This window comes from Salmo salar, chromosome 15, assembly GCF_965601325.2.
Source record: "Salmo salar chromosome 15, fSalSal1, whole genome shotgun sequence".
Taxonomy (NCBI): Eukaryota; Metazoa; Chordata; class Actinopteri; order Salmoniformes; family Salmonidae; genus Salmo; species Salmo salar.
Window position 1 is genome coordinate 103909745 of NC_138305.1, and position 26223 is coordinate 103935967.

Here is a 26223-nt window from a genome sequence, read left to right on the forward strand (position 1 = left end):
ACATAAAGTGGAAAGGAGGGGAAATAATTCACACCATGCAGCAGGACACCTTCAGCTGCGGGGTTTTTGTAATGCAGGTTTGATAGTTATATTTTAAATAATTAAGCTGTTATGTGACAATTAGGTTAAACTATTTTATTTCTTGGTGTAGATGGCCAAGGAAGTTGCACAGAACTTCCCCAACATCCCCTCCCAAATTGATATGGAACTTTCAAAAACACATGGAGCAACTGCGAAAAGAAATGGCTGAGGATATGCTAAAAATGTCTGGTATGTAATGACATTTAATTCAAAGTAAATGTAAATTCTTTATTTTTATGTAGTTGTCAGACAGCCATATGTTCAGTTCATGCCTATGATTTCAGAGTTCAACAAAGCCAACTGCTTCATGTGTGCCACTGATAAAGAACCTGGATGTGGCCCAAAGACTGACTGGGTTAGTAACTTTATTTAACATGTTTATAATCTTTTGACAACAGTGACGGCATGTAAGACAATTTATGATATAACACAATGGATGGCTCATTCGTCATACTGCATTGATATTTGATATTATTTATAACGTGTTACGCTTGGCTTTGTTTTGATTGAATGTTTTGCATGCCAACGCTGGTTCCATCTGCTGTGCCTAGAAATGAAGACAAGAGTTCAACAGAGTAAAGAACACAAACTGGAAGTGCAGTCTTTGTTGTTTAAAATGTATGCTATTCCCCATCCACACTGAAGAGGCTCTGAAATGTACATCAACCAGGGATAAAGAGAAAGTTAACTCTGAAATGTTTCGTACTTATTTGAAGTAAAGTGTCTGACATGTTGGAAAAGACGTTTGACATGTTGGAAAATCTACAATTTGTTTAATTTGTCAATATTACATTTTATTCATTGATTTACTGGCCACCATTACTGTGGTTACATGTTCAGTATATGTATTGACCAGCAAACCCACTGCAGCCTAGCTCACTCTCCGTCCCTGCTTTGGACAATTAATAGCATGACTCTCGTACTTGGCCCTAGTCAAGGGTAGTCAGTGGACATTCTGAACCTTGTTTGAAGTCACTAGGTAACATGACCAAGGAGCTATTGAAATTTTGCATTTTGAAATATGCATGTAAAACCATTTGAGATGAAAATTGACAAACTAAAGGGTGTGCAATGTGTGTCTATGCCATCGGGTTAGCTATAACCAGTTTTGAAAGTGTTAGGAGTAATGGTTAAAGAGCTGTTGAAATTCAAAAATGGTATTTGTCACTATGTTGACAGTCCCTAACTGCTGTTGGTGTATGTAAGGAAAACTACAGGCGAATATCCATCCGTCGAATATCCAACCTGAAACTGTCTTTACCTCAGTTACTGGCTGCTGTATCCAAGGGTCATCCAATCATTCGACTATGGTGGTCTGCATGAAACATGTTGGTATTAGACTCAGTCAGGGACAGGTTGAAAATGTCAGTGAAGACACTTGCCAGTTGGTCAGCGCATGCTCGGAGTACACGTCTTGGTAATCCGTCTGGTCCTGCGGCCTTGTGAATGTTGACCTGTTTAAAAGGTCTTACTCACATTGGCTACGGAGAGCGTGATCACACAGTCGTCCGGAACAGCTGATGCTATCATACATGCTTCAGTGTTGCTAGCCTCGAAGCGAGCATAGAATTAATTTAGCTCGTCTGGTCGGCTTGTGCCACTGGGCAGCTTGTGGCTGTGCTTCTCTTTGTAGTCTAACATTTTGCATGTCCTGCCACATCCGTCGAGCGTCAGAGCCGGTATAGTACGATTTAATATTAGTCGTGTATTGACGGTTTGCCTGTTTGATGGTTCGTCGGAGGGCTTAGCGGGATTTCTTATAAGCGTCCGGGTTAGAGTCCCGCTCCTTGGAAAGCGGCAGCTCTACCCTTTAGCTCAGTGCGGATGTTGCCTGTAATCCATGGCTTCTGGTTGGGGTATGTACGTACGGTCACTGTGGGGACAACGTCATCGATGCACTTATTGAGGAAGCCAGTGACTGATGTGATGTACTCATCAATGCCATCAGAAGAAACCCAGAATCCCATAGAATTATGGTCAGATTTGCCAAATGGAGGGCGAGGTAGAACTTGGTATGCATCTCCGTGTGTGGAGTAAAGGTGGTCGAGTATTTTTTTCCTCTGGTTGCACATTTAAACATGCTGGTAGAAATTAGGTAAAATGGATTTAAGTTTCCCTGCGTTTAAAGTCCCCGGCCAGTAGGACGCTGCCTCTGGATGAGCTTTTTCCTGTTTGCTTACGGCCTTATACAGCTCATTGAGTGCGGTCTTAGCGGCAGCATCAGTTTGTGATGGTAAATAGACAGCCCACGAAAAATATAGATTAGAACTCTCTTAGTAAATAGTGTGGTCTACAGCTTATCGTGAGATACTCTACCTCAGGTGAGCAAAACCTTGAGACTTCCTTAATATTAGATTTCGTGCACCAGCTGTTTACAAATATACACAGACCCCCACCTATTGTCTTACCGGAGGCAGCTGTTCTATCTTGCCGATGCACGGAAACCCAGCCAGCTGTATGTTATCCATGTCGTCGTTCAGCCACACAGCTCAGTGAAACATAATATATTACAGTTTTTAATGTCCCGTTGGTAGGATATTCGTGATCGCAGCTCGTCTATTTTGTTATCTAATGGTTGTACGTTGGCTAATTGGACTGATGGTAAAGGCAGATTACACACTCTCCGTTGGATCCTTACAAGGCACCCCGACCTACGTCCCGATATATCCATCTCTTCATGTGAATGACGGGGATTTGGGCCTTGTCGGGTGTCTGGAATAAATCCTTTGCGTCCGACTCGTTAAATTAAAAATCTTTGTCCAGTTCGAGGTGAGCAATCGGTGTCCTGATATCCAGAAGCTATTTTTGGTCATAAGAGATGGTGGCAGAAACATTATGTAGAAAATAAGTTACAAATAATGTGAAAACACACACGCAAAATTGGTTAGTAGGCCGTAAAACTGCAGCCATCTCCTCCGGCGCCATTGTAATTATACCCTGGTCTGTATTCCAGTTGACTACGGATGTGGAGAGAGGTCAGTCATATCCTGGTCTGTACTCCAGATTACTATGAATGAGGAGAGAGGTCAGATACCCTGGTCTTTATCTACTCCAGGGCCACTAGGCTGTTGCTCTGCAGGTTCAGTGTGTCAATGGTCTCCTGGCAGACCTGGGCCTCTCTCCCCCGGCTCCTCTGGGCTTCTCTCTTCACCTTCAATGCTCGGCTGAGCTGCTAGTCTAACCTTTGACCTCAGCTACTTCCTGTTTCATCTGGGTCACTCCCTCTTGCACCTGGACTACATCCTGTAGTAGAATCACAGGGTACATAAGAGTATTTTGTGTAAAACTGTGACAAAAAAAATCAGAATTAAATCCATTTCAATCCCAACTTGTTACGCAATGTAATGTGTTAGTCCTATTAATTGACTGCGATTGCGCCAATGAGAAATTTAAAACATTATCGCAGTTTGAATCTTCCTTTTATATCCATACGTTTTTAATAGATGATGCTCATACAGTATATATTTTATTGTAAAGAGCTTTGGTCTCACAAACAACAACGCAGATGCTTTTCACTCTTGAACCTGGGGTTATGAACACTTCCGTGGTGGTTAACACAAGGCATAGCTAGGCTATATTTGTTCAACAAGTGTGACTTCTTGAGACATGGCATGTTTCCAACCACTTACACATTTGGTAGATACATACACTTCTAATAGAAGTCATCTTAAATGTGAACCAAATATCCAACAGTAAAAGTATATATTTACAATGTGTTAATAAGGCTGAAAAGATTACATTTTTCCATTCTCCTCCAGTATTATCACGAGTTCCTCATACCTTCACGTAAACAGGAGAACTGAAAGTAAAGGCAGTTCTTAGAAAAGTCACATTCGCAGTGTATTTGAAAAGGACTTTAGGTGTGCTCGATCTAGGCACAACGGAAAGAGCTGAATAGTCCCAAAAGTGCAAACTGCCTGCCGGTTAAGCTAAATCATGAGCACCTGTAGTACATATTTCACCCAGGTCTGATTCACATAGATGGCTATGTAGCCTAATCTACAAATCTACACACTCAAAGCATGTTCACACCTTCCTAGACAATACCTTTAGCTGGGACAACCTGTCCTTCACTATCTTCCTGGACATGGCCTGTAGCTGGGCCAACCTGTCCTTCACTATCTTCCTGGACATGACCTATAGCTAGACTAACCTGTCCTCATCTGCCGTCCCAACTCATCCTGCTGGCCTTTAGCAGTGATCAGCTCTCCTTCCTTTATGGACAGAGTTCTACACAAGGAACTCACTGTACCTGCAGAGTACAAATACAGTATTGATTAGTATAATATAAGTGTCTGCTGTAGTTCACAGGTTTGTTCACACCTATCCAAACCGTTCAGTTCTCAGAGTACATAGGGGGTAAGTGTTAAGGTATAGGGATTGATTTGGGATTAAGAGCTCATCCACCCACAGTTTAAGTTCTAAATATGTTTGATACAGTACATGTTTATATACGTGCAAAGTTCATACACACCAGAGGAGATCACATGATTCTTCCTGGCCTCTAACTCCTGCATCAATGGTTTGTTGGTTCTGTCATCTGTTCAGTAAGTGATACTGGTGTCTTCCTCCTCACTGTCCACTGTCACTGTCCACAGCATTCTCTATTTCTGAAGAACTGTGTTTGTGGCCATGTTCCAAGACACAGATATGGCCACCAAATAACATTCATTTTAGGTTATGTTTCAAAAGATAACTTTACATTTAACATTTGAAATTGATATAAAGGCTATCACATGATTCATTCCTAACTCTGTCCAAGTTAACTAAGGGTTAACCTCATGCTGTTTGGCTTGGTGTCTGTCTCAGATTGAGTTGCTTCTCTGTCCAACAGGGCTAGGAACCCTCCATGTTCAGGACCCTACCCAGGGCTGGCATCTCTCAGCCTGTGGATCTTCTCTTCTATCCTGGCTGTATGCTGGCTCTTCTCCTGCACCTCCTTCTCCACCTCCCTCCGATTCCTGACCTCGTCTGACAGATGAATTACCTTTAATACAAAGAAACACAGAAAAGTATGTGAGGTGACCAAGGTTACTTCAGCTCCTCATTTTCACTTTGTTTCATTAGTTTTATTTTAGTTTGACAGGTTTTATATTTACTTATATATGTGTGTTGTGCTCTGTTGGTTCTGGTATCAGTTATAGTTTTAACAGTATTCTAACCTGAAGTTTCACGTTTTTACTTTCTATTGTTTCTTTTTCATTTCGTTTTAGTTTCAATGTTAGTCAAGCTTCATTGTTCAAAGGCAGAGGGATAGATGACACTGTTATAGTTAGATCACTTTTATACTGTAGTTAGGTTCAGAGAGAGGGATAGATGACACTGTTATAGTTAGATCACTTTTATACTGTAGTTAGGTTCAGAGAGAGGGATAGATGACACTGTTATAGTTAGATCACTTTTACACTGTAGTTAGGGTCAGAGAGAGGGATCGATGACACTGTTATAGTTAGATCACTTTTATACTGTAGTTAGTGTCAGGGATAGATGACACTGTTATAGTTAGATCACTTTTATACTGTAGTTAGGTTCAGAGAGAGGGATCGATGACACTGTTATAGTTAGATCACTTTTATACTGTAGTTAGTGTCAGGGATAGATGACACTGTTATAGTTAGATCACTTTTATACTGTAGTTAGGTTCAGAGAGAGGGATAGATGACACTGTTATAGTTAGATCGCTTTTATACTGTAGTTAGGTTCAGAGAGAGGGATAGATGACACTGTTATAGTTAGATCACTTTTATACTGTAGTTAGTGTCAGAGATAGAGGGATAGATGACACTGTTATAGTTAGATCACTTTTATACTGTAGTTAGGTTCAGAGAGAGGGATAGATGACACTGTTATAGTTAGATCACTTTTATACTGTAGTTAGGTTCAGAGAGAGGGATAGATGACACTGTTATAGTTAGATCACTTTTATACTGTAGTTAGTGTCAGGGATAGATGACTGTTATAGTTAGATCACTTTTACACTGTAGTTAGTGTCAGGGATAGATGACACTGTTATAGTTAGATCACTTTTATACTGTAGTTAGGTTCAGAGAGAGGGATAGATGACACTGTTATAGTTAGATCACTTTTATACTGTAGTTAGGTTCAGAGAGAGGGATAGATGACACTGTTATAGTTAGATCACTTTTATACTGTAGTTAGGTTCAGAGAGAGGGATAGATGACACTGTTATAGTTAGATCACTTTTATACTGTAGTTAGTGTCAGGGATAGATGACACTGTTATAGTTAGATCACTTTTATACTGTAGTTAGTGTCAGAGATAGAGGGATAGATGACACTGTTATAGTTAGATCACTTTTATACTGTAGTTAGGGTCAGAGAGAGGGATAGATGACACTGTTATAGTTAGATCACTTTTACACTGTAGTTAGGTTCAGAGATAGATGACACTGTTATAGTTAGATCACTTTTATACTGTAGTTAGGGTCAGAGAGAGGGATAGATGACACTGTTATAGTTAGATCACTTTTACACTGTAGTTAGTGTCAGGGATAGATGACACTGTTATAGTTAGATCACTTTTACACTGTAGTTAGGTTCAGAAAGAGGGATAGATGACACTGTTATAGTTAGATCACTTTTATACTGTAGTTAGGTTCAGAGAGAGGGATAGATGACACTGTTATAGTTAGATCACTTTTATACTGTAGTTAGGTTCAGAGAGAGGGATAGATGACACTGTTATAGTTAGATCACTTTTATACTGTAGTTAGGTTCAGAGATAGAGGGATAGATGACACTGTTATAGTTAGATCACTTTTATACTGTAGTTAGTGTCAGGGATAGATGACACTGTTATAGTTAGATCACTTTTATACTGTAGTTAGGTTCAGAGAGAGGGATAGATGACACTGTTATAGTTAGATCACTTTTATACTGTAGTTAGGTTCAGAGAGAGGGATAGATGACACTGTTATAGTTAGATCACTTTTACACTGTAGTTAGTGTCAGGGATAGATGACACTGTTATAGTTAGATCACTTTTATACTGTAGTTAGTGTCAGGGATAGATGACACTGTTATAGTTAGATCACTTTTATACTGTAGTTAGTGTCAGAGATAGAGGGATAGATGACACTGTTATAGTTAGATCACTTTTATACTGTAGTTAGGTTCAGAGAGAGGGATAGATGACACTGTTATAGTTAGATCACTTTTATACTGTAGTTAGTGTCAGGGATAGATGACACTGTTATAGTTAGATCACTTTTACACTGTAGTTAGGTTCAGAGAGAGGGATAGATGACACTGTTATAGTTAGATCACTTTTATACTGTAGTTAGTGTCAGGGATAGATGACACTGTTATAGTTAGATCACTTTTATACTGTAGTTAGGTTCAGAGAGAGGGATAGATGACACTGTTATAGTTAGATCGCTTTTATACTGTAGTTAGGTTCAGAGAGAGGGATAGATGACACTGTTATAGTTAGATCACTTTTATACTGTAGTTAGTGTCAGGGATAGATGACACTGTTATAGTTAGATCACTTTTACACTGTAGTTAGGTTCAGAGAGAGGGATAGATGACACTGTTATAGTTAGATCACTTTTATACTGTAGTTAGTGTCAGGGATAGATGACACTGTTATAGTTAGATCACTTTTATACTGTAGTTAGGTTCAGAGAGAGGGATAGATGACACTGTTATAGTTAGATCGCTTTTATACTGTAGTTAGGTTCAGAGAGAGGGATAGATGACACTGTTATAGTTAGATCACTTTTATACTGTAGTTAGTGTCAGGGATAGATGACACTGTTATAGTTAGATCACTTTTATACTGTAGTTAGGTTCAGAGAGAGGGATAGATGACACTGTTATAGTTAGATCGCTTTTATACTGTAGTTAGGTTCAGAGAGAGGGATAGATGACACTGTTATAGTTAGATCACTTTTATACTGTAGTTAGTGTCAGGGATAGATGACTGTTATAGTTAGATCACTTTTATACTGTAGTTAGTGTCAGAGATAGAGGGATAGATGACACTGTTATAGTTAGATCACTTTTATACTGTAGTTAGGTTCAGAGAGAGGGATAGATGACACTGTTATAGTTAGATCACTTTTACACTGTAGTTAGGTTCAGAGAGAGGGATAGATGACACTGTTATAGTTAGATCACTTTTATACTGTAGTTAGGGTCAGAGATAGATGACACTGTTATAGTTAGATCACTTTTACACTGTAGTTAGGTTCAGAGAGAGGGATAGATGACACTGTTATAGTTAGATCACTTTTATACTGTAGTTAGTGTCAGGGATAGATGACACTGTTATAGTTAGATCACTTTTACACTGTAGTTAGGTTCAGAGAGAGGGATAGATGACACTGTTATAGTTAGATCACTTTTATACTGTAGTTAGTGTCAGGGATAGATGACTGTTATAGTTAGATCACTTTTACACTGTAGTTAGGTTCAGAGAGAGGGATAGATGACACTGTTATAGTTAGATCACTTTTATACTGTAGTTAGGTTCAGAGAGAGGGATAGATGACACTGTTATAGTTAGATCACTTTTATACTGTAGTTAGTGTCAGAGAGAGGGATAGATGATGCCCACCTCACTGAGCCAACCATAGTGCTAACAACCATCAGATCCTTCTACATCTACTAGGGGCCATTTAAAGTGTCTATAGGGAGGTTTTCAGACTGGGCCACACCAATCTGTATACAATGATGAACCTTCTCATGTAGTAGGGTCATGTACCATGGTACCTTCCACCCTGTGTTCTCAGCCATGGTGGTACTGGTGAAGTTAGACTTGTTCTGATGTCCCTCTCTAGCTGCTCCGGGGTCATCGCCATGTAAAGTCCAAAGACGAAAAATAACCCTGAAGGAAGGAGAGATGACTAGAAAGAATCCGGTTGACCGCTTTATGTGTGGATTAATTGTTGGAGTAGAGGACCTTGTGCATTTCAGGTAAAATAACAACTCAATGTTTATATCCCAGGACAAATAAGCTAGCTAAATTGCCATAAATGTTTAATGCTTTTCGACCTGTCCCCAAATTAATATAATTGGTTGAGAGTTTGTTTTGATATTTCGTGTCATGATCGCGTTTGGAGTGAGGGGACAAAATCAATTTGCGCACGATGGCGGATGCACTCGCGCGTCTGGTTTGGGCATGGTGTAATGGTTGTTTAAATCTAAAATTAGCTTGACGCGTTTTCGGTTATCCTACAGACTCAGCGCATTGCTACATGGTACTTGAAGGAGAATTGGAGGTTAATAATTTATTACACTGTTTAGATTGAGCACATTTAAACGAAAGCTAAACTTCGTCATGACGATATAAACGGATGGATGTGTTCCAGATGAGGAAGGCCATCTATTGGCTGATTTGGCGGCCTGGAGTGTAGGTCATTGTTTTATGAAATGTGATCCCATATCTCCAGTGACAATAATTATGTAGCTATGAAGTGTTCTCACACGATTTCCTGATTTTCACAACTTGGAAGTTACATCATGGGGAAATGTTGTATTTTACCCACTGATAGAACATAAACATTCACCAAATAAACAGGAGTTATGTTTTTTATTTCTGGGGGTGGATTATCCCTTTAAACTGTATAGTGGTTAATCAGTAGCCTTGCCTCAACCTAGTCAAAATGCGAACCAAGGCAGGGTAAAAGATGCATTATTTGTGTATGTAGAAATAAGTAACAAACAAGGACATATTTTAATCTTGATGAATGACTATTTGTAATTTTACGACAAGCTAAGATGTTCTTTCCCTTTAGTTTACAATGTCTGTTCTGCCTCTAGTGACTCAGCTGCCTTCTGATGTTTATTAAGTCTGCTAAACTCACTCCAATTTTCACTGTTATTGAAATATGAAAAACTATGGCCTTGTCATTATTAATTCATGTTTGCTTGTTGGTAACTTAGACAGGCAAGGGCCTCCAAGTGGCGCAGCGTCTAAAAATGCTGACCAGACCGCACGCGCGCATCTGAGTGCACCATCGCCCGCATGTTGATTTTGTCCCCCCACACCAGAGATCAGGACAGCAGGTTGATTTTGTCCCCCCACACCAGAGATCAAAACACACAGGTTGATTTTGTCCCCCCACACCAGAGATCAGGACAGCAGGTTGATTTTGTCCCCCCACACCAGAGATCAGGACAGCAGGTTGATTTTGTCCCCCCACACCAGAGATCAAAACACGCAGGTTGATTTTGTCCCCCCACACCAGAGATCAGGACAGCAGGTTGATTTTGTCCCCCCCCACACCAGAGATCAGAACACGCAGGTTGATTTTGTCCCCCCACACCAGAGATCAGAACAGCAGGTTGATTTTGTCCCCCCCACACCAGAGATCAGAACACGCAGGTTGATTTTGTCCCCCCCCACACCAGAGATCAGGACAGCAGGTTGATTTTGTCCCCCCCCACACCAGAGATCAGAACACGCAGGTTGATTTTGTCCCCCCCCACACCAGAGATCAGGACAGCAGGTTGATTTCGTCCCCCCCACACCAGAGATCAAAACACACAGGTTGATTTTGTCCCCCCACACCAGAGATCAAAACACGCAGGTTGATTTTGTCCCCCCACACCAGAGATCAGAACACACAGGTTGATTTTGTCCCCCCCACACCAGAGATCAAAACACACAGGTTGATTTTGTCCCCCCACACCAGAGATCAGGACAGCAGGTTGATTTTGTCCCCCCACACCAGAGATCAAAACACGCAGGTTGATTTTGTCCCCCCACACCAGAGATCAGAACACGCAGGTTGATTTTGTCCCCCCACACCAGAGATCAAAACACGCAGGTTGATTTTGTCCCCCCACACCAGAGATCAGGACAGCAGGTTGATTTTGTCCCCCCCACACCAGAGATCAAAACACACAGGTTGATTTTGTCCCCCCACACCAGAGATCAGAACACGCAGGTTGATTTTGTCCCCCCACACCAGAGATCAGGACAGCAGGTTGATTTTGTCCCCCCACACCAGAGATCAGAACACGCAGGTTGATTTTGTCCCCCCACACCAGAGATCAGGACAGCAGGTTGATTTTGTCCCCCCACACCAGAGATCAAAACACGCAGGTTGATTTTGTCCCCCCCACACCAGAGATCAGAACACGCAGGTTGATTTTGTCCCCCCCCACACCAGAGATCAGAACACGCAGGTTGATTTTGTCCCCCCCCACACCAGAGATCAGGACAGCAGGTTGATTTTGTCCCCCCCACACCAGAGATCAGAACACGCAGGTTGATTTTGTCCCCCCACACCAGAGATCAGAACACGCAGGTTGATTTTGTCCCCCCCCACACCAGAGATCAGGACAGCAGGTTGATTTTGTCCCCCCACACCAGAGATCAGAACACGCAGGTTGATTTTGTCCCCCCCCACACCAGAGATCAGAACACGCAGGTTGATTTTTGTCCCCCCCCCACACCAGAGATCAGGACAGCAGGTTGATTTTGTCCCCCCACACCAGAGATCAGGACAGGAGGTTGAAATATCAGAACAAACTCTGAACCAATTATATTAATTTGGAGACAGGTCGGAAAGCATTAAACATTTGTGGCAATTTAGCTAGCTGTTGCTAGCTAATTTGTCCTGGGATATAAACATTGAGTTGTTATTTTACCTGAAATGCAGGTCCTCTACTCCAACATTGAATCCACAGATAAACGGTAAACCGGGTTAGTTTCTAGTAATCTCTCTTTCCTTCAGGCTTCTTCTGACTTGATATGGCGGTTGGCAACTAACTTTACGGTGCATTACCACAGCCGACTGGAGTGTGGACCTCAGTTCATCTTTCAATCACCCACGTGGGTATATGCTCCTAAACACCAATGAGATGGGAGAGGCTGGACTTGCAGCGTGTTGAGCGTCACAAATAGAACCAAGTTATATTTTATTTAACCAAGCAAGTCCATTAAGAACAAATCATTATTTACAATGAAGGCCTACCCCGGCAAAACCCTAACGACGCTGGGCCAATTGTGCGCCGCGCGATTGGCCGGTAGTGATACAGCCTGGAATTGAACCATGGTCAGCAGTGATGCCTCTAGCACTGAGATGCAGTGCCTTAGACCGCTGCACCACTCGGGAGTTACAGATGGTCGCGAGCAGTGTGGGTGCAATGATTGAATAGCATGTATGTGTACATTTATTTTGCAATGCTCACGTACGCGACTTGTCCGGTCAGCATGTTTTAAGGCACTGCAATGCAACACACGTGCCAATATCCTCCAAACACCGGCTTCTCGGGCATTATCACTTAAATATACATTCTACAGACCCTACTGAGTATTCCCTAGAATCATTTTTACTTCGGCACTTACAATTGGCTTTAAAAGCAAACTATTCTATTTCACATACAGTGATTTGCACTGGGGGCATTTATTTGACCTTGGAACATGTTTTAAAACCCATATGTTGCAAATGTCACTTAAATATGAAAAATAGCACAATTATTTTTTTCATGTCATGAATTAAAAAGGTTATTTACGCGTTTGTTATTATGTTGAACTTTTATTTAGAACTTTTTTCGTGTTACGCTGATCGTAAAGTGAAAGTAAAATTAGTCCAGGGCCTACACTACTGCGATCAAGGCTGCGGTAAGATAAATATGACATATTTACGTAGAAATAGTCTACTTTACATGTTCCGCGCTGTAGCCTAACTTTAAGAATCATATCTTTTCATATTGATGAATGAATGTGTAATGTTACTACATCGAATAGGCAGGCCTATGCTCCGCTGTTCTCTCTTTTTGTTTTCGATATTCTGTTCTGCCTCTGGTGACTCCCGTAACTCCCTTCTGATTTTAAAAGTGCGCTGCTAAACTCACTTGAATTTTCACTGTTCTTGAAATATGAAACGCTATGGCCTTGTCATTATTCATTAATGCGTGTTACTTAAAAAACGGACAAACGAATATAAGGAACACAAAATCACATGAGTGCCAGTCAGCAGCCCAGACAGACTGCTGGGCTACTTTGTTCTTTGTCCCGCTGTGGGGGTAGAATGCTTGCGAAACAGACCTGGGGCCTCATTTATAAACTGTGTGTATGTAAAAAATAGACCCCAAAACATGCATACTTTTACTGCGGCACATAGAATAGTTTTTTCTCTAAAAGCCAATATGTATTCTGTGTTGTTGTGTTAACATTTAGACTACGTTACCCAGCAGGCTATGCGGGGGCAGAGGGTTGAAGAATGCCTTGCATGGCTAAACATATGGTTTTCTAGCTGGAGTATATGTTCATTAAAAGTAGTTAAACCTACGCCCCGGTTTGTCATTATATAAGGAACAAACATAACATATTCCATATACAGTGAGTTTATTTGTGGTGAATGTAATGGGCGGAGTTAAAGGCCAGCAACACTATTATTCAGGATCCCGTGGAAGTACACCATATAGACATGCAGGCATTGGATGAATGGCTTCCTTGTTGTAGGTCTATGCTACCTCGTGAGTATTAAAATATCACAGAAAAGATTAGGAATTTATTATGCAATGATCATGGAATCGTCTTTAACCTTTATTTAAGCAGGGGGTCCATGGTATCTTTTGCAGATGAGCCCTGCATGAACATCAATTACACTAAACATATATACACTGCTCAAAAGAATAAAGGGAACACTAAAATAACACATCCTAGATCTGAATGAATGAAATAATCTTATTAAATACTTTTTTCTTTACATAGTTGAATGTGCTGACAACAAAATCACACAAAAATAATCAATGGAAATCCAATTTATCAACCCATGGAGGTCTGGATTTGGAGTCACACTCAAAATTAAAGTGGAAAACCACACTACAGGCTGATCCAACTTTGATGTAATGTCCTTAAAACAAGTCAAAATGAGGCTCAGTAGTGTGTGTGGCCTCCACGTGCCTGTATGACCTCCCTACAACGCCTGGGCATGCTCCTGATGAGGTGGCGGATGGTCTCCTGAGGGATCTCCTCCCAGACCTGGACTAAAGCATCCGCCAACTCCTGGACAGTCTGTGGTGCAACGTGGCGTTGGTGGATGGAGCGAGACATGATGTCCCAGATGTGCTCAATTGGATTCAGGTCTGGGGAACGGGCGGGCCAGTCCATAGCATCAATGCCTTCCTCTTGCAGGAACTGCTGACACACTCCAGCCACATGAGGTCTAGCGTTGTCTTGCATTAGGAGGAACCCAGGGCCAACCGCACCAGCATATGGTCTCACAAGGGGTCTGAGGATCTCATCTCGGTACCTAATGGCAGTCAGGCTACCTCTGGCGAGCACATGGAGGGCTGTGCGGCCCCCCAAAGAAATGCCACCCCACACCATGACTGACCCACCGCCAAACCGGTCATGCTGGAGGATGTTGCAGGCAGCAGAACGTTCTCCACGGCGTCTCCAGACTCTGTCACGTCTGTCACGTGCTCAGTGTGAACCTGCTTTCATCTGTGAAGAGCACAGGGCGCCAGTGGCGAATTTGCCAATCTTGGTGTTCTCTGGCAAATGCCAAACGTCCTGCACGGTGTTGGGCTGTAAGCACAACCCCCACCTGTGGACGTCGGGCCCTCATACCACCCTCATGGAGTCTGTTTCTGACCGTTTGAGCAGACACATGCACATTTGTTGCCTGCTGGAGGTCATTTTGCAGGGCTCTGGCAGTGCTCCTCCTGCTCCTCCTTGCACAAAGGCGGAGGTAGCGGGTTGTTGCCCTCCTACGGCCTCCTCTACGTCTCGTGATGTACTAGCCTGTCTCCTGGTAGCGCCTCCATGCTCTGGACACTACGCTGACAGACACCACTAGAGTGAAAGCACCTCCAGCATTCAAAAGTGACCAAAACATCAGCCACGAAGCATAGGAACTGAGAAGTGGTCTGTGGTCACCACCTGCAGAACCACTCCTTTATTGGGGGTGTCTTGCTAATTGCCTATTTCCACCTGTTGTCTATTCCATTTGCACAACAGCATGTGAAATTTATTGTCAGTGTTGCTTCCTAAGTGGACAGTTTGATTTCACAGAAGTGTGATTGACTTGGAGTTACATTGTGTTGTTTAAGTGTTCCCTTTATTTTTTTGAGCAGTGTATATATACACACACAATACATGAAAAGCAAACACAATCTACCTAATGATGATGTCAGCAACCATATTGATTTCAACTGTCAAGTATTGACCCATCAGTGCAGATGAAAGGGGTGGAGAGGGAGAACAGATCCTCAAGCAACTGAGATGCAATGTAAAGCAAGACAGCAATCCATGCAAAACACAACATTTATAAATAATTGCCTAGGAAATAGATGCCTATTTGTAATTATTTTAAACGCAAATATTAACAAAATAGATTCTCTTCTCACTAATGGCAAATGATTGCATCTTGTTATTAACCTGTTTATTGTTATGAATAAGCCTGTGCATATCCCCCATTTGCACAAAATACTAGTTTAATTCGATACTGTTTTCAATGCTATACTTCAACAACTAGAAACTTTGCGTAGGCATGGTCTAAAGTTTGCGGGAAGTTAGGCTTATTTTCATGTCAAGTTCGGTTTTTATAAATGCCAACTTCTGCTTGAAAACTGTCACACTCAAGTTTTAGGGTCCATTTTGTACATATGCACGGTTTATAAATTAGGCCCCAGGCCGGGGTTTGAAAATGTACAATTAAGGAGGAATTTCTCAATCTAAAGGCACACCCTAGATTGGAGGCAATGTCTTAAGTAGGTGAACATGTTATTACTCCAACCTCTTGAAAGTGAAAAATTCACACATTTTAATTTGTCTAAAACAACTTTATATCGAAGGAGTGCCTTTGCATTGACGGCTTGCACATGAGCAGTTCGGCTCGAGAGACCGTTACACCCGATGACGTGTTTCTACTCATGAGTTTAGCAAGCCAAAGTTGCCATGACATCGCCTATAAGTGTGATCGAGGATTTCTATTGGTGAAGCAGTTTTAGTCTGTCTTCATATTGTGCTGTCTTTGGTAGAATGGACATTGCTCCATGTACAAGGCTACTTCACCACAAGATGGCAGCATTCTCTAATAATAATTTGCCAATTTCTGTTTCATACTTCTCAAATTAGCTTCAACTTTTTTCTGTGATTTAATTCAGCAAGATATCACCATTTACAAATTTGAAAGGTTATGGTTCAGTTTTATTCACATTGATGGTGGTGACTAACTCAGGGGTGGCCAGCCAACGTACATTACTATATTATATTAATTTACTGCGCAGTGTATGCAATATTTAAGCATAATATAATTGCGCAATTCTTACTATACAGTGCATGTATTAAAATACATTAACTCTACAGGTCAGTTCATCTCGATACTTCAAAACTCCTAAGAACTTTACAAATCCAGTGTGTGGGTCTTCCAGTGAGTTGGAGAGGAATGAGGAACTATGGCACAGTTTGAAACCTTGATATGGACTGTAAGAAACATTTCTGATTTGCACATTTTGTGGGCTGGCACTAGACAGTATGCTTAATTCTTACACACCAGGGGAGGTGGCACCTCACTGACGGAAGACCCACCTGGTCCTACATTATTACATTATATACTGCTCAAAAAAATAAAGGGAACACTTAAACAACACAATGTAACTCCAAGTCAATCACACTTCTGTGAAATCAAACTGTCCACTTAGGAAGCAACACTGATTGACAATAAATTTCACATGCTGTTGTGCAAATGGAATAGACAACAGGTGGAAATTGTAGACAATTAGCAAGACACCCCCAATAAAGGAGTGGTTCTGCAGGTGGTAACCACAGACCACTTCTCAGTTCCTATGCTTCCTGGCTGACGTTTTGGTCACTTTTGAATGCAGGCGGTGCTTTCACTCTAGTGGTAGCATGAGACGGAGTCTACAACCCACACAAGTGGCTCAGGTAGTGCAGCTCATCCAGGATGGCACATCAATGCGAGCTGTGGCAAGAAGGTTTGCTGTGTCTGTCAGCATAGTGTCCAGAGCATGGAGGCGCTACCAGGAGACAGGCCAGTACATCAGGAGACGTGGAGGAGGCCGTAGGAGGGCAACAACCCAGCAGCAGGACCGCTACCTCCGCCTTTATGCAAGGAGGAGCAGTGCCAGAGCCCTGCAAAATGACCTCCAGCAGGCCACAAATGTGCATGTGTCTGCTCAAACGGTCAGAAACAGACTCCATGAGGGTGGTATGAGGGCCCGACGTCCACAGGTGGGGGTTGTGCTTACAGCCCAACACCGTGCAAGACGTTTGGCATTTGCCAGAGAGCACCAAGATTGGCAAATTCGCCACTGGCGCCCTGTGCTCTTCACAGATGAAAGCAGGTTCACACTGAGCACATGTGACAGACGTGACAGTCTGGAGACGCCGTGGAGAACGTTCTGCTGCCTGCAACATCCTCCAGCATGACCGGTTTGGTGGTGGGTCAGTCATGGTGTGGGGTGGCATTTCTTTGGGGGGCCGCACAGCCCTCCATGTGCTCGCCAGAGGTAGCCTGACTGCCATTAGGTACCGAGATGAGATCCTCAGACCCCTTGTGAGACCATATGCTGGTGCGGTTGACCCTGGGTTCCTCCTAATGCAAGACAATGCTAGACCTCATGTGGCTGGAGTGTGTCAGCAGTTCCTGCAAGAGGAAGGCATTGATGCTATGGACTGGCCCGCCCGTTCCCCAGACCTGAATCCAATTGAGCACATCTGGGACATCATGTCTCGCTCCATCCACCAACGCCACGTTGCACCACAGACTGTCCAGGAGTTGGCGGATGCTTTAGTCCAGGTCTGGGAGGAGATCCCTCAGGAGACCATCCGCCACCTCATCAGGAGCATGCCCAGGCGTTGTAGGGAGGTCATACAGGCACGTGGAGGCCACACACACTACTGAGCCTCATTTTGACTTGTTTTAAGGACATTACATCAAAGTTGGATCAGCCTGTAGTGTGGTTTTCCACTTTAATTTGAGTGTGACTCCAAATCCAGACCTCCATGGGTTGATAAATTGGATTTCCATTGATTATTTTTGTGTGATTTTGTTGTCAACACATTCAACTATGTAATGATAAAAGTATTTAATAAGATTATTTCATTCATTCAGATCTAGGATGTGTTATTTTAGTGTTCCCTTTATTTTTTTGAGCAGCGTATTTGAAATTAGAATATTTTGATTAGAATTTTGTTTAGAATTGTGCTAACTAGTTCTGTAAAGTTTTATAAATACACACAAGTTTTGATTTTGGTAATTCGTTTACTTTTTTTCTACTTCTAGAGAACTATTATTTTGGTGCTTGGAAGCATTGGATCCTGTATTGCATGTGGTAGAGCTGAGCACAGAATAGAGGATGAATGTTGTCTCATGTGTTCACCAGGTAAGGAACCTCTCTTTACATAAATGATCAACACCAATAGAAAAACATTACATTGTGATTCTCTCTTCCCCAGGAAATCATGTACATAAGCATTGTACTGAATTCACCACTACCTCCTGTGTGTCCTGTGCCGACTCTATTTTCATTGCTGGTCTCATTAAATGTGCACCATGTTCCAGCTGTGATTCAGGTGAGAGTTGTTCTACATTTATAACAGCCAGACATTAATACTGACGTCATGTGCTACAGGTTGTCAGATGGGATTTATGATTGATATTTGACTGGCATAATATGTTTGCTGAAGATAATAAATGTAATGTGTTCTTCATAGGTTTGGTTGTGTGGGTAAAACAGCCATGCAACCCACAATCAGATGATTTTTGTGAGCCACTGGAGGGGTTCTTCTGTCTGTTCTCAAACAAAAATGGTTGTGAAATAGCCCAGAAACACAGAAGCTGTAAACCTGGTCAATACATCCATCAGAGAGGTTGGTCTCCTTTCAAGTACTCAACATGATTTATAGTATACCAAGTTACTGTACTGAATTAAAAGTGTTTGCTTGAAATCAGACAACCAAGATGAGTACATGGGGAAAGATTAAGTAGGATGTTTACAAGTTTGTTTTGGGAAGTCTATTTAAAAAAATAATTTAAACATATGTTTAAACCTCCATTTGTGCAGGAACAACATCTTCAGATACTGTGTGTTCTGACTGTACTGGTGATACCTATTCAGATGGATCATTTACATCCTGCCAGACATACACACAGTAAGTGTGGCTTACACAAATAGTTTTTACCCTAATTCAAATTTACCTAACACAAATCTAAAACTGATAAATGTATCACCAAGTTATAAATGAATCATTAATGGCCAGTATTGATCTGTTTATAGATGTGAATCCTTGGGACTTCAGGAAATTACACCAGGATCTCCTTGGTGGGATTCAGAGTGTGGACCACAACTATCCCATTCCACAGCTAGAAGCAGAATTAGTGCTGTGGCATCCATGATAGTTGTCATGATATTAGCTGGAGCTGTTTTCTAATTAATAATACTGAGAAAAATACAAAACTCAGATTCATTTTAGGAAATGTATTGGTTTTGATTGCATCTGTAAATTATTGTTTAGTGTCTGTGTGTATGAGTGAGTCAGAGAGGGGCGTCAGGTAACCTAGAGGAGCGGCAGGTAACCTAGCGGTTAAGGGTGTTGTGCCAGTAACCAAAATTAAACCAGGATCTCCTTGGTCGGATTCATAATGCGGACCACATTATGAATCATCCTGACTGGTTGCATCACTGTCTAGTATGGCAACTGCTCGGCCTCCGACCGCAAGGCACTACAGAGGGTAGTGCAAATGGCCCAGTACATCACTGGGGCCAAGCTTCCTGCCATCAAGGACCTTTATACCAGGCAGTATACCCTACTCATAGACTGTTCTCTCTGCTACCACACAGCAAGCAGTACCGGAGCGCAAAGTCTAGGTCCAAGAGGCTTCCAAACAGCTTCTACCCCCAAGCCATAAGACTCCTGAACATCTAATGAAATGGCTACACAGACTATTTGCTCCCCCTCTTTTACACCGCTGCTACTCTCTGTTATCATTTATGCTAGTCACTTTAATAACTCTACCTACATGTACATATTACCTCAACTAACCGGTGCCCCCGCACATTGACTCTGTACCGGTACCCCCCTGTATATAGCCTCACTATTGTTATTTTACTGCTGCTATTTAATTTCTAATTCTTATCCGTATTTTTTTAACTGCATTGTTGGTTAGGGGCTCGTAAGTAAGCATTTCAGTGTAAGATCTACTGTTGTATTCGGCGCATGTGACTAATAACATTTTATTTTAACTATCCCATTCCACAGCTAGAAGCAGAATTGGTGCTGTGGCATCCATGACAGTGATATTATCTGGATCTGTTTTATTTACGTTTACATTTTTGTCATTTAGCAGACACTCCAGAGCAACTTAGTAGTGAGTGCATACATTTTCATTAATACTAGTCCCTCGTGGGAATTGAACTGACAGCCTTGGCATTGCAAGTGCCATGCTATACCAAATGAGCTACATGGGAGATGTTATTAATAATAGTGAAAAAAATAAGTAAATTATTGTTTAGTGTGTGAATTATTTATTTAGTATGTGTGTTCAAAATGGGAGCGGCGAAGTGGCAGGTAGCCTAGCAGTTAAGAGCTTTAGGCCAATAACCGAAAGGTCGCTGATTCGAATCCCTATGCAGACTAGGTGGAAGAAAAAACTATTCTTTCAATGTGCCCTTGAGCAAGGCCCTTAAACCTAAGAGCTTCTACTAAATTATTTAATTGTAAAAAATTAGAGTGCGTGTGTATACGCCCCTGTGAATCAAAAACTTAAGTATAATTTGCTTAGTTATCTACAATGATAGTCTGAGAAATATTTAATCCAAATGGATGAGCATTTGGATTAAATATTTCTCAGACTATCATTGTAGATAACTAAGCAAATTATACTTGCTTTTCCAGAGTGGAAACAGAAGAGACATAGCATTTTAATCAGGGTTTCGAACCACTTCTGGGAACAGAACCAAAATAGAACCAACATTTTCTTCATGAAACAGAAACTGAACTGGGAACAAAAGTGATCTCTAGTCTTCTGGATCAGAACTGTTATTTACAAATCTTGAGAACCGGTTTATATAATGTTAATGTTCCAAAAATATTCCTAATGTCTAGTATATACTGTAATCATGTAATTCAGTGAAGTTATGGTGCTAGTAATAGCCTAAACACATTGTAGTTCACGTCATGTCATGATGTTCAGTGCTTCAAGCCATGCGCCCTCCATGTCCACCCCCACTATCACTCTCTCCCTACCTGTGAAATCTCAGTTGCATCTCGCAGCCTGCACTAATCTGGGAGTTTGAATGTTTACCATTAAAAATGTGCTATATCATAAATGATCACCATCCACTACTCAGATGAAGTGTCAAGGATGCCACACACCAGAACTATAGCGTGAAGATATCCACACCACCGTGGATAAAATAAACTGGAATGCACTTCCACTTGAATTTGGACTAATCCAATGTGGATTTATCAGGAGTTGACTGTATTCAGCCTAAGTTACTGTGATCTGTGCTCTTGATTCACCTGTTCTTTAGCCTAGTTTTGCAACATCCTATATCAAGACCATGTCACTTTCTACTGTTAATGGCGTTATAAAAATAACATGTGATATGAATTGTCTTTACTTGTGTTTTTTAACCAAACCGTTTTGCCGATTGCTTGAATAACAATTCTATGTATTCTATTTAAATGACCTGAAACATTTGACATTACTTGTAATTTTCTGTACAGTCATTTGTATTGGCACAAAACACTTGTGCATTTGTAAATATTGTGACAATAATCAACATCCATTCAGCACGAGTGCCTTATCTGGGCCCTATTCTTCGCCAGGTTTGACTTTACCCTCTCCGACCGGCCGGGATCAAAGAACGTTAAGGCCGATGTGTTGTCCCGGGTGCATGACACAGAGGATCAGAGGGAGAAAGTGACACCCATTATTCCCCTGTCCCGCATTGTGGCTCCTGTCATGTGGAATGTGGACGCAGATATCCATCGAGCCCTGCGACAGGAGCCCTCACCTGCCCACTGTCCCGAAGAGTGTATCTACGTGCCCTCTGATGTGCTGGACTGTCTCCTCGCCTTGGCACACACAGCACCTGTGGCTGGACACCCGGGTATAGCCCTTACTATCGACTGTCTCTCCGCCAAGTACTGGTGGCCCACCTTCGCCCGGGACGTCCGAGTTTACGTCTCTTACTGCTCCACCTGCGCACAGAGCAAGACACCTAGACACCTCCCCTATGGCAAACTCCACCCGCTGCCGGTTCCACAACAACCCTGGTCCCATCTCACCGTGGACTTTGTCACAGACCTTCTCCCCTCGGAGGGGCACACCACCATCCTGGTCATTGTGGACCGGTTTTCCAAAGCCTGTCGTTTGATTCCTCTGCCTGGTCTCCCTACGGCCCTGCAGACCGCGGAGGATCTCTTCTCTCATGTCTTCTGGCACTACGGGATCCCGGAGGACATTGTGTCTGACCGTGGTCCTCAGTTCACCTTCTGTGTCTGGATGGCCTTCATGAAACGACTGGGGGTCAAGGTCAGCCTCACCTCCGGGTACCGTCCCCAATAAAATGGGCAGGTGGAAAGGGTAAATCTGGAACTGGGTAGGTACCCTTCGTAGTTACTGTAAGGAACGGCCAGGGGAGTAGGCTGCATTTCTTCCTTGGGTAGAATACGCACAAAACTCCCTCTGTCACTCCTTCACTAACCTCACACCTTTTCAGTGTGTTCTAGGCTATCAGCCGGGCCTGGCACCGGAGTCAGATCGAGGCTCCTACGATGGACGATTGTTGGGGGGGTACTGTCAGACCAGCCTTTGCTTTGGCTCCCCCTCCTGTCCAGCTCAGGCGTTCTGCGTCGCCGGCCTTCTAGCTGCTGCCGAACCTACAACTGGCAGACGCCCTTCACTCATCAACCCTGGACTTGTCTCGTCATCATTATCATCATTACACCTGGTTCCAATCCCCACTCTATCACTGTATATATACTCCCTCTGCCATTTGTCTTTGTCGGTCATTGTAAATGTTACTTGTTTTCATGAGAGGAATTTCTCCTATTTCCTGAGTACTTTATATTTTGCACTTTGGGTTTGCCCTGTGCCTTTTTGTTTATGAAGATATATTTTGAGCACAACAGCGTTTGGGTTTCGTCCCGCTTTGATCTATGGTGCTTAAATCAGTTCCGTAGTTCTAAACCTGCGACTGCCTCCTGCCTACTCCTCTCTACACCAGTGACAGCTTATTTGTTATTAATTTGACAAATAAAACATTTGTTGCTAAATTAAAAAAAGACCTAGGCCACTAGTGAATTGATTCCAGTAGTAGCCTAAATTAATTGACATGTCATTACATGAGTCTAACAGTTACAGCCACACTCAAGGACTTTACTCTGTTCTCGGTTAACCCTGGAGATGAGATTAAATAGGCCAATCAGAACAGGTGCAGGTCAGTCGGTTGTTGCATGCTGAATGGCGATTAAAAAAGTACATGTATGTACAATTGCCATAAATGTTTATTACTTGAAATGCATGAAGGACGCCCGCTTCAAAAATATCCCTTCTAGTTTAAGCTGTCAGGAGTTCCTCCACTTGTGTGTGACAGATCTTCTTCACTGACATTTTCAACATGTCCCTGATTGAGTCTGTAATACCAACATGTTTCAAGCAGACCACCATAGGCAAGGCAACCTGCCAAAATGACTACAGACCCGTAGCCAGGAAGTGCTTTGAAAGGCTGGTAATGGCTCACATCAACACCATTATGCCAGAAACCCTAGACCCACTCCGATGTGCATACTGTCCAAACAGATCCACAGATGATGCAATCTCTATTGCACTCCACACTGCCCTTTCCCACCTGGACAAAAGGAACACCTACGTGAGAATGCTATTCATTGACTACAACTCAGCGTTCAACACCATAGTACCCTCAAAGCTCATCAATAAGCTAAGGATCCTGGGACTAAACACCTCCCTCTGCAACTGGATCCTGGAGTTCCTGACGGGCCGCCCCCAGGTGGTGAGGGTAGGTAGCAACACATCTGCCACGCTGATCCTCAACACTGGAGCTCCCCAGGGGTGCATGCTCAGTCCCCTCCTGTACTCCCTGTTCACCCACGACTGCATGGCCAGGCACGACTCCAACACCATCATTAAGTTTGCTGACGACACAACAGTGGTAGGCCTGATCACCGACAACGATGAGACAGCCTATAGGGAGGAGGTCAGAGACCTGGCCGGGTGGTGCCAGAATAACAACCTATCCCTCAACGTAACCAAGACTAAGGAGATGACTGTGGACTACAGGAAAAGGAGGACCGGGCAGGCCCCCATTCTCATTGACGGGGCTGTAGTGGAGCAGGTTGAGAGCTTCAAGTTCCTTGGTGTCCACATCACCAACAAACTAGAATGGTCCAAACACACCAAGACAGTTGTGAAGAGGGCACGACAAAGCCTATTCCCCCTCAGGAAACTAAAAAGATTTGGCATGGGTCCTCAGATCCTCAAAAGGTTCTACAGCTGCAACATAGAGAGCATGCTGACTGGTTGCATCACTGCCTGGGATGGCAATTGCCCGGCCTCCGACCACAAGGCACTACAGAGTGTAGTGCGTACTGCCCAGTACATGACTGGGGCTAAGCTGCCTGCCATACAGGACCTCTATAACAGGCGGTGTCAGAGGAAGGCCCTAAAAATTGTCAAAGACCCCAGCCACCCCAGTCATAGACTGTTCTCTCTATTACCACATGGCAAGCGGTCCCGGAGTGCCAAGTCTAGGACAAAAAGGCTTCTCAACAGTTTTTACCCCCAAGCTATAAGACTCCTGAACAGGTAATCAATTGGCTACCCGGACTATTTGTATTGTGTGCCCCCCAACCCCTATTTTACACTGCTGCTACTCTCTGTTTGTCATATATGCATAGTCACTTTAACTATACATTCATGTACATACTACCTCAATTGGCCTGTCCAACCAGTGCCCCCGCACATTGGCTAACCGGGCTATCTGCATCGTGTCCCGCCACCCACCAACCCCTCTTTTACGCTACTGCTACTCTCTGTTTATCATATATGCATAGTCACTCTAACCATATCTACATGTACATACTACATCAGTCAGCCCGACTAACCGGTGCCTGTATATAGCCTCGCTACTGTTGTAGCCTCGTTACTGTATATAGCCTCGCTACTGTTGTTTGTATTTCTTTACTTACCTATTGTTCACCTAATACCTTTTTTGCACTGTTGGTTAGAGCCTGTAAGTAAGCATTTCACTGTTGTATTCGGCGCACGTGACAAATAAACTTTGATTTGGTGTTGGAGCTGCTGCTTTCTCTCATTAGATCTTCTTCTGTGGTGTTGCAGCTGCTGCTTTCTCTCAATAGATCTTCTTCTGTGGTGTTGGAGCTACTGCTTTCTCTCATTAGATCTTCTTCTGTGGTGTTGGAGCTACTTCTTTCTCTCATTAGATCTTCTTCTGTGGTGTGTTGGAGCTGCTGCTTTCTCTCATTAGATCTTCTTCTGTGGTGTTGGAGCTGCTGCTTTCTCTCAATAGATCTTCTTCTGTGGTGTTGGAGCTGCTGCTTCTGTCATTAGATATTCTTCTGTGATGTTGGAGCTGCTGCTTTAGCTCCCTGGTCCTCCCAAAGTAAGAGGAGGGATTTTCTCTCCTTTCTGCTGCAGTTTGTGGTAGAACTTTGAACTGTCATCAATGATTTTCTAAAACAAACAAAAAACAATCAGTATGTTTTAAATCTTCCAAATTGTCATGGACATAGCTTATAGGTAATTGCTAGCATTACTATGGGAATGGCTGATACAGGGTCATCCATTTTGGTAAATTTGTTATTTTAATTATTCAACCTTTATTTTTTACCAGGTTATACCTTTTGAAGTCAGAAAATAAAAAAATGTTTTACTATTTTGGGGGGGATGACATGGGTAGTATCCAGTTGATTCATGTGTTGAACCTGTTTGGGAATCTGTTATCTGTGGGGTACAAAACATTGACCTGGATGAAGCTTAATCAAATTTCAATCAAACTACTCCCTAAAGGTACCTGCATGGGGGGAGAAGAGCCTGATCACTGACTTCAGTCTGGGGGTGTTTGGCTCCAGGAGAAGATAACACAGCCTGGATGATCTTCAATCTCAGCCTCACATGCTGGAAGACATGGAAACATAAATTATGAC

At 42.6% G+C, this 26223-nt stretch overlaps 1 protein-coding gene and 1 long non-coding RNA gene across 3 annotated transcripts in view; one reads left to right on the forward strand and one right to left on the reverse strand.

The window, feature by feature from the left end:
- Positions 1–429: 429 nt before the first annotated feature.
- On the reverse strand, positions 430–25441 carry LOC106572746 (uncharacterized). 2 transcript variants are annotated; one of them, XR_014380720.1, is made up of 5 exons: positions 25246–25441; positions 4860–5068; positions 4556–4699; positions 4235–4333; positions 430–3324 (listed from the first exon to the last, which is right to left on the reverse strand). It is a non-coding gene; the product is annotated as an uncharacterized LOC106572746 (long non-coding RNA). The 2 variants fall into 2 exon arrangements; XR_014380719.1 differs by having other exon boundaries at positions 4947–5068; positions 25246–25412.
- LOC106572808 (tumor necrosis factor receptor superfamily member 14) overlaps positions 12151–26223 on the forward strand; it is a 98692-nt gene continuing 84619 nt past the window's right edge. The window contains exons 1-2 of the mRNA XM_082962235.1: positions 12151–12678; positions 16375–16493. Of these exons, the coding sequence (XP_082818361.1) occupies positions 16464–16493 (30 nt within the window). The 5' untranslated portion in view covers positions 12151–12678; positions 16375–16463. The remainder of the gene's footprint in view (positions 12679–16374; positions 16494–26223) is intronic.